General features: G+C 37.8%; 1 protein-coding gene across 1 annotated transcript; it reads right to left on the bottom strand.

Moving 5' to 3' along the window:
• Positions 1–408: 408 nt before the first annotated feature.
• On the bottom strand, positions 409–9,280 carry pdcb (phosducin b). Its single transcript, XM_056481728.1, has 4 exons — positions 9,232–9,280; positions 6,827–6,880; positions 5,922–6,070; positions 409–924 (listed from the first exon to the last, which is right to left on the bottom strand). The coding sequence occupies exons 2-4, from the start codon at positions 6,873–6,875 to the stop codon at positions 409–411; spliced, it is 714 nt and encodes a 237-aa protein (XP_056337703.1). The 5' UTR covers positions 6,876–6,880; positions 9,232–9,280.
• Between the last annotated feature and the right edge of the window lie 524 nt (positions 9,281–9,804).

A 9,804-nucleotide genomic window follows, 5' to 3' on the forward strand; every position in this document is an offset into this window, starting at 1 on the left:
ATAAAATTAGTAAACACTGCCTTTTAGCCTTGTTTTAGCCAAGATGTCTATGTTTAGATGTCTATTAGACGTCTATTAAACACAAAATTGTTTGCTGGGTGATATGCTGCATTGCTCCACAATCTGAAACACTGTTATGGCTTTTCGCTTTCTTTTCTTCATCTATGTTAACCTGCTTTGACACAATCTACATTGTAAAAAGCGCTCTAGAAATAAAGATGACTTGACTTGATTGCATTCCATGTTGCTTTCCAGTAGTTTTCTCTAGCGTGCTCAAGAGATGTTGTTGCGACATACGTGCATGCACTGATTCATTTCATTGTGTAAGCTGGAAGAATAATGAAACTTATTCTCGTCAGATTCTCAAATGCATTCCTCTCATTCATTCTTTCACCCTGCCCTCTTTCATCACTCCACATCAGCTTCGTCCTCCTCAGCTCCAGGGCCACACTCCTTCTCTGGCAGCAGTCCATACGCATTGAGGAAGGCCTCGACATCAGTAGCAAAAAACTCCTCACTGAAATGCTGCGTGACAGCCAGGAAGTTCCCCAACAGCTCTCCAGCCTTGTACACTAACAAGGCGGGCAGCACATCATCGCAGAAACGATCGCCAGCTCCAGTATCGCATGCACAGATACGGCAGAATTTAACGCTGGCATATTCGGTGGCCAAGCAATCTAATGAACTGTTAAGAGCCTCGCAGCCCGGCACTCCATCTTTGTAGATGTGCACCACCACCACTGTGAGCCGGTGCTCCTTCTCAATGACCTCCAGAAAGGCCTCGCCACTGTCAAGGTCATAAACGCCCTCGAATTTGGGCCCGAAGCTCAAGCGCTCGTGCATCTCCTGCATGCACTGCTTGCGGTACTTGCGCAGGCTTTTCTCGTCTTCTTCCTTTATCAGCTCATATTCCTGAGCGCTCATCTGAGAAGGAGAGAAATTCACAGCTTTTAGTTAAGAAGATCAATGATTAAAGTCATTTAGTTAAGAAGATCAATGATTAAAGTCATTTAGTTAAGAAGATCAATGATTAAAGTCATTTAGTTAAGAAGATCAATGATTAAAGTGGGGGGGGGGGGGGGGGGGGGGGGGATGGGGTTCATGTCCCCTTCACTTTTAGGTAACGTGATTCTGTCCCCCGACTCGCCCACACTTTTTATTTTACATAGCGACCAGGAGCAAAGCAACCGGGGGGAGGGGGGAGACAGGGGGGACATGTCCCCCTCACTTTTAGGAAACAGGTGATTCTGTCCCCGGACTCGCCCACACTTTTTATTTGACCTAGCACTCTAAGTGTTCTCTGATTTGTTACTTGATTTGAGTGAACGATCACAGCGCGAATCTCATGAGCGTCTGCCACAAGCTTCATTCATTCACTTTGCGGGTTGGGTGACAGGAGTAAAAATGCACTCCAGAAAAAAGCAGAGGACGGTTGCATCCTTTTTTCAGACACACAATGTAAGTATGTATGTAATACAATATCGCGATTGCACTAATCACACATTTCCATGTTGCGATTTAACCAACTGTAAAGTCAAAAGACAACCATAGGTCCACAACCTGTATGAATCTCGTCACGTCGCGGCGGATTCAAATGCTCGATTGTTTTGCATAGAAACGCATTTGGCAAATTAGAAATAACTTATTATCGGGTTCTGTTGTCTTTTGTTGCCTAACAAGTTACGCCTTGCTTCGAACTGTCGTTAAAAATAAATCTGATGTTTTGCGCCAAATATTTCAAATTGTAGTCTTTTACTACTATGTGCTAACTGGTCTGTATGAAAAACAGGCTGTGACAGAAAGAGGGGAGGACAGTTGCTCGACATCTTCAGAAAGTGAACAGGTGAGATTTGAATAATAAAGAGGACAGTGTTTTTCAAATAATTAATAATCTTTTAAAGAGCCCATATTATACATGAAATAGGGTCATATTTAGGTTGTAAGGGTCTCCAACAACAGTCTAATATGCATGCAAGGTCATAAAACACTTTGATGGTCTTATAATCTGCATTTATTTTTACCTAATTATCCCAACGACTCCCATATGAATCGTTCAGCGATTCATTTGTTCCCAAACCCATCCTCAGCGCGAAGCTAATCTGCGCTGATTGGACCGATGACAGCCTGCTGCGATTGGTCGACAGTGACAGGCTTCAGCACGAGACAGAGTGAAATGCCCAGCTGGTAATCAACTATATAAAAGTAGTCACAGTGCACACGCGCTTCATAGTGTAAGGCTTTTTTCACACACACACACACACAACCCTCCTCAGAAGAACTGGGGAGATCGACGCGAGTCTCTCTCTCTCCCTCTCCCTCTCTCTCTCTCACACACACACACAACGCTCCTCAGAAGAACTAGGGAAAGCGACGCGAGTCTCTCTCTCTCTCTCTCTCTCTCTCTCACACACACACACAACGCTCCTCAGAAAAACTAGGGAAAGCGACGCGAGTCTCTCTCTCTCTCGCTCACACACACACACACAACGCTCCTCAGAAGAACTAGGGAAAGCGACGCGAGTCTCTCTCTCTCTCTCTCTCTCTCTCTCTCTCACACACACACAACGCTCCTCAGAAGAACTAGGGAACGTGACACGAGTCTCCTGTCTCCTAGCTTACGATCGATCGCCATAGCAACGACAAACGGCAGTGGAACGCGAGCTCACAAAAGCCTTTAACGTTAAACCCGTAAACAAAGCGGCACGCGTCGCGTTTTTAACGTGGCTTACATGTGATAAGAGAATATAAAGAGTAACTGCGTGTACTGTACCAGGTTAACAACTCATCTTTGGGTAGAGACTGTCAATATTATCCATCTGAGCACAGCGTGACTTCATTGGACCGGCGGCGTCTGTGTGTGTGTGTCTAGTGTTTTTTCTGTGTTAGTGGGCGGGGCCGCAGGTTTCAAATCTCCCTGGTTTGCGCGCAACTACTGGCGAGGCTTGTGTTTCGTGGCTGCATCATCGCGAAACACCTAATGACTCGTTATCAAGGCGACTCGTTTGAAGCACTATGAGTCGACTCTTTTATAGATGAATCAATAGTTTTAAACACTGTACACTTACAGATTTAAGCCTTAGCTGGATATTTCACTTCACTTAGAGCTGTGTTACACACTACATGGAAGGGCATTTTCAAAAACCCATAATATGGGCTCTTTAATTTATTACTGCCATGTCCTAACTGATCTGTAGGAATGGCAAGGTGTGGCGTCACTGAGAGAGAGAGGGGAGGGCAGTTGCTCTAACTTTCTAGAATATGTAACATTACAGGTGAGATTTGTATACAAAATTTAAGGGCTTCCTGGTAGCTCCTCTGGCAAACACTCTTTAGTTTAATCCCGAAATGAATTTAAGTAGCCAGAATACAAAATATATTATTTGCTAAATAAAAATTTATAATGACATTCATTATATGAATCATTTACGTTACAATTTTTTTTTTTAATTTACATTTTTTAATAACAACAAATTTAAATGAATAATGTTGAATATTCTGAATATTTTTATGTCTTTTTTTTGTAACTATAATCGAAAAAATTAAATGCACATTTGCTTTTATTACCTGACTGACTAACAATTGTTTATGAATCCTGTTGAATAATGGAAAATAAATATGCACACAATTCTCCAGCACCGCTTTCCACAGAGAAATGCATCATTTAAAAATGTAACAATTTTGTTACAGTGGCTGACTAACTATCGTGTCTCAATCTTATTACTGAAATATTGCTGCTAGATACATTTTTGATGTTACATTGCTTTGACAGGCCTAACATGATGCAAAACATCTTGTTTATGGACCAATAGAAAAGCAGATCTTGTTAAACTGTACAATTCTTTACAATTCAGTGGTAATAAATGGATATTTTATATTTCACTATTGTTTACTCATTTTTTACATTTTCAGATGCTTTTATCCAATGCGACTTGCAAGTGAGGATAAAAGAAACACTTTAAAGCATCAGACAGTAGCAGTATATAAATGAAATGACAAGTCTTAAGTTATTTTTTTGTATTTTGTTTAATGGAGAAGACCCAGGCAGCAAAGAATTCTGGCCCAGATTTGGCATAAAGCTGGCACAGCAGGCATACTTCCGGCACTGGCATTTATCATGTTTTGAGCTTCCGGCACTGGCATACAAATTTGAGCCAGATTTAAAATATAGTTTTTGGCCCAGATGTTAAAAATTTATATGTGGGCCATGTAAGTTTGGCCTGTCTTGACCCACATTTAAAATACATTAAAATTATTTTGAGTAAAGAAAAAAAAAAAACCAGGTCACTCTGAGAAAAAGCATGCCCATAGTGTGCCTAAAGCGCAATGCTTCATGGGTTTATCAATTTCATTGCAATCGTCACACACCAACCTATCTAGCCCAGTTCAGGTCCAGTTATAAGTTATTTGGCTGAGACTTGACACAGATATGGTCCATGTTTGGCCCTTGTCTGGAAGTCAGACTTGGTCCAGTCATGTACAGTAATTTACTGTGGCATGTGGGCCAAGCAAAACCTGATCGTGTGGGCCAGGGCTGGGCCAGAGAAATTTTGCTATGTGGGGAGAGAGTGTCTTACAGGTGGTTTGTTAAGCCCACTCACCTGTGTGGAGCACATTTAGAATTGCACAATGTTTTCCAAGAAGCGTGGGGTATGCATATGGAGAGGAAAAGAGAGTGTCCTACAGGTAGTTTGTCAAGCCCACTCACCTAAGTGAAGCCAAAGACTATAGAATACACAAGACTTGTCACTCGTATAGTTTTGAATGGGGAAAAGCATATTGGTCAATATGGTGAATAAAGCCCCGCCTACTAGTACAAGAACCAATCATGGATTGCTATAGACTAACGTTCCTCTGGGAGAGGTACTCGGACAAGACGTGTGCTTTTACGACATGTTTTGTGGTCAACAAACACACTGGAATCTCAGTGAATACTTACTTCACAGATATAATAAATAGATACAAATAAAGCTTGCAATCTGTACTTTTAAAAGAACCAAGGGCACTTGAAAACTAAAGGTTTTTGGTATTATAATCTGTATGAAAGGAACGTGAGGTACAGTCTGTCCTGTCAAACGTACATTACATGACAGAAACTACAAGAACACCCTCAAACTTCTAAACAAAGAGTCACTGTCATTTCTGGAGGAGATTCACCATCAGGAGCCACAGGTATTCATTTTGTTTTGTCTGTATATGTTACATTTGACTTTCAAAAATCACCAGAATCTTAAGTGCACATTTTTTTATTTTATTTATTTTTTGCTTAAAAAGGGCAAACACTTCCATGTAAAATAAGTGTATACTGCTTTAGATTGTCACCCTGGTGAGTAAATGATGCAGGCATTGCAGTTTTTTAAATGACAAATATATTTATTCTTGTATTTTACTGTTTGATGCCAAAGACTACCCAAATATGATGTTTAATTGTTATTTTATAAATAAGGAGCCATTTATTATGTACATTTACTTTTTAATTGCTTTTAAACTTTTCAATCTGAGACTAAGTAATTAAAATATTTATTTGTTGGAATTTCCTATTTATATACCCAGTTTTCATAGTAATCATATAGATTTATTCCTATATCATCTTTCCCAAAAAAACTGGGGTAAATTGGGTAAAATATAATACATTAATATCTTGTTACAATAACTTGACATGTCAAAAAACTCATGGACCACCTAGCACCCCCTTGGCAAGCCCCTGCTCTAAATGACCCTTTGTTTATATACAGAGTACAGGAGCCCAAAATGACTGACCATTTTGGGATTTCAAGAATATGTTAATAAAAAGTTATTATTTGACCTAAGCATCATACAGATGGACATTCAGTGCTCAATTTAGCTATTTACAACCTAATTCAGAAAAATATAATACTTTTCAGGTACGGGATAAATGTTATTTTGAAATGAAGCAAGTCAACCTTTCGATTCAGTCCACCCACACAGGAGTCTTTGGGTTTCTGTGGGGACGACATCTGTCTCAGCAGCTCCCTCTTGTTGGGTGGCAGAGCCTCCTGGTCCATGCTCTCCAGTTTAAACTTACGCCAGTCATTGATGACACCCTTGGGTCCTAGAGAATGTTGGAGAAGAAAATAAATAAAAATTCATTAATAACCTGCTTACTAGATTCCCTCAATACAAAAACAACAATATTTAGTTCGGCTTCAGTAGTGGATGATATCGGGTTAGTAATTGATTTGATTTGATTAAAAAAAATCATATCCAAAAGAATTCTTTCAACTAAATACATTTCATCATGGTCGAGAATGAAGCGGGATGAAGTGCAAACATATTATTTTCCCCACCCCATTGCCACACATCATTCGTCTATTACTTCTTTACTTATTTCAACTTATATAACTAACTATAGTTAGAACACAACTTATATAACTAACTATAGTTTTTAAATTGAAAAAGGTAGTTCAGGCAGGAATTAAAAAAAAAGTAAATTCTATATTAGTTTTTTAATCAAAATGAGCCATCCTTACACAAAAACTATGAACTGTTGCAGTAATGATAACAGTTCATAGTTTCAATTCTTTTTAGTAAGGATGCAATATTTTGATTAGAAAACTCCAGATATTACAAAACAACATAAAGCAATGTCTGTTTGGAGTGTGAACAACAAAAAGCATTTACATTTACAAACTGAGTGAGTTAAATGTGCCTAAAACTGAATATTGCAAAATTCAACTTTAAATGGTTAATAGAAATCACTGCTTTAAATTAAATGTGCTTATTCTACCTATTAATTTAGTATAAAATATTGTTAGTTATTTTTTAAATATTTTACCCCATTTTCAAAAACAACAAGAGCCCTGCTGACCTGTGTGAGTTACTGTCACTGGATCCTCGTCCACGATTCTGTCAGACATTTTTTCTGTTGATTATCTGTGGGAAAAGGTTCAATTTTAATCATGCATGTTTCAAAATAAATCAAACTCTCTGAATGGTTTCAGCAAAAGTAATAAATGTTATCTACTGTACATAGTATTTTTTTGAGCACTCAAGCAGCATTTAATCTTCGTTTAACTCTAGCAAGGTTCAGCATCAAAATGTAATTGAAATGTTGGCCTGTGGACAGCCTCTCTCTGTCGCTGAACCTGATCACTCTTTCTTGGAAGATATTATCTTGATTAGGAATAAGAAGATTAGATTACTCCTTGATCCAATTTGTTTGCACGACTGGACATCGCCAACGTGATGTCACGGAACGACAATCTAACTGTCCTCAACTAATAATATGCATCAAAATGCACAATTTTAAGTCCAGTTCATACATATTTAGGCATGGGACGATAGCCATTTTCAAGGTATACTGCGCTTTGGAAAGTCAAAGTTTTAAAATTGCCAAAATTTTCTGCTATACTGTTCCTATGGTATGTTAGATTTTTTATTTATGGACTTTTTTTTTAGGACAACAGTATCTCCAGCAGAAAAGATATCCAAAAATGAAATTGTAATTAAATCCGTGTTTTTGAAACTAATGAAGACAGCAGAAGTCAATGATTTATTTCAATTATTCAGCCTGACATGTTTACTGCTCCAAAATAGTTTAAATGCTTCTCAAAATAAAATATATTGTGTTCAAAGTAGGAACAAGTTTCAGTTTTTTTACCCAGACATTTTAAAAGAACATATATTAGAGCAGTAATCACAATACCATCAAACCATGAAACCGTGATATTTTTATCCAAGGTTATCATACTGTCAGAATCTTATACCGGCCCATGCATATACATATTATACTTGCGCATGTTAATACGCAGCATTTATATAAAACTTTCAAAAAAACGTGGATTATTTACACACACGCATATTCAATTGTGCCGAGGTCCAACTTTAAACTAGTGTTTTATTTTTATATACAGTTGAAGACAATATTATTAGTCCTCCTGTGAAATCTTTTTTTATTTTTTAAATATTTCCTAAGTGCTATTTAACACATTTCAACATATCTTTTTGTCTTTGCCATGATGACATCACATTATACTTGATTAGTACTTTTGCAAGATACTAGTATTCAGCTAAAACTGTAATTTAAAGGATTACCAAGATGAATCAGGTTAATTGGGCAGGTTCAGTTAATTAGGCAAGTCATTGGGCAACAGTGGTTTGTTCTGTAGCCAATAAAAAATATAACGGGGCTAATAATATTGACCATAGTTTTCACATTTCTTTAAATATTTGTTTTTGTTCCAGCCAAACTAAAAGAAATAAGACTTTTTCCAGAAGAAAAAAATATATAATAGGAAATACTTTTTAAAAAAATGTCCTTGCTCTGTTAAACATAACATCTGAATACAAAATTCACAGGAGGGCTAATAAGTTTGCCTTCAGCTCTATGTATGCGGTTTAAACTTAAGACCAGACAAAGCTCATGCACAAACACATGGACATCAGTGCAGCAGATTAGCTTAATACTGGAGCTCAGAGTCCTGGTTTCCGCACGGCTAGCATCTGACCTCCAGCACCTGTACCTTTCACTACTCTCAGTAAATCACCAATCGCTAATTGAGATTACAGCCATGATGCAATGCATGGGCTCAGATGGCAACAGTTACAGTCTTGTGACGGCTTTGGAGGTTGCTTTGATATGCACACAGATTACTCTAGATTCTGTGTTTAGAAATGGCATTTGAGTTTCAGATGGGTCTTGGAAAATGGTGTTACATAAGTATATAATAAGTATTTTTTTTAGAACCACACACTTATATGATTACAGAAACTTAAATAGATTCAGTTCCTCAGTGTAATTCTTCAAACTTGCTCTACTCTTTTTATAGCTTACTATTTTATTAAAGCCTTTCCCGGGACATTTTTATTCAGTCTGACCTTAATCTTAAATCCTGTTGAATCATGAATGTTTGCATACTTTTTTTGAGATAAATATACTGTAGACAGCACAATCACTATCTACAGTACATCACAGCGTTTGAGCCCAACCTTAAAAACACCAGCTCCATGGCTTGATCTACATTCACACACATAAATAGTAATCCTGCTGTAAGTGCAATTCAGGTAGATTTTTTTCTTCTTAAGTTCTATCATGCAATCATTTTGGCTGAAAAATCACAGTTCGTAAAAGCATTTTAGGGTCTTTGATCACATAGGCTGTAGTTAACATCGTGATTCACTTTAATCTGTAAAACAATACAATAGGAAACAATACAATAGGAATAAGTAAGACGCATCTAAGGGATCAGAAGTAAATAAAAGTTGCCTGCTCACCTTTTTGTGCCGTCCGAGTGTGTCTCTTTCTGCGAGCTGTTTTGTGGTCACTATCACTATTAGCTTGTCCTTCATGCTTTTTGAGCGTAGACGGGGAGGGCACAAAGAAGCTTTATTAAGTCAAGATACGTTGGACAACTCTGTGCTCCAATGCAGAAATAGCACAGGGCACTTAAGAGGATTGAAGTGCAGTAATTAGACACGGTTTTGAACACAACCACTGATGAGAGAGGAGAAAGAGTCTGAGAATTAAAATTGAAAGATGTTTTGGTTTCTACTCAAAAGTTTCTTTCTTCTGTCTATTTATTTCAGGCATTTTGTTGTCAGAAAATCAGCATTTCTAGACAAATTATAACCTACATTTAGAGTATACACTCACTGGCCACTTTATTAGGTACACCTGTCCAACTGCTTGTGAATGCAAATTTCTAATCAGCCAATAACATGGCAGCAACTCAATGTATTTAGGCATGTAGACATGGTCAAGACGATCTGCTTCAGTTCAAACTGAGCATCAGAATAGGGTAGAAAGGTGATTTAAGTGACTTTGAACATGACATGGTTGTTGGTGTA

Source organism: Danio aesculapii, chromosome 20 (genome assembly GCF_903798145.1).
Source record: "Danio aesculapii chromosome 20, fDanAes4.1, whole genome shotgun sequence".
In the NCBI taxonomy this organism is placed as follows: Eukaryota; Metazoa; Chordata; class Actinopteri; order Cypriniformes; family Danionidae; genus Danio; species Danio aesculapii.

What these genes read in the sequence shown, in the direction of transcription:
- pdcb (XM_056481728.1), bottom strand. Translation starts at nt 6,875, where the DNA reads ATGTCTGACAGAATCGTGGACGAGGATCCAGTGACAGTAACTCACACA. An exon ending in AGTGACAGTAACTCACACAG is followed by an intron (nt 6,071 to 6,826) that starts GTCAGCAGGGCT and finishes AACATTCTCTAG; the next exon opens with GACCCAAGGGTGTCATCAAT. An exon ending in TGGGTGGACTGAATCGAAAG is followed by an intron (nt 925 to 5,921) that starts GTTGACTTGCTT and finishes TCTCCTTCTCAG; the next exon opens with ATGAGCGCTCAGGAATATGA.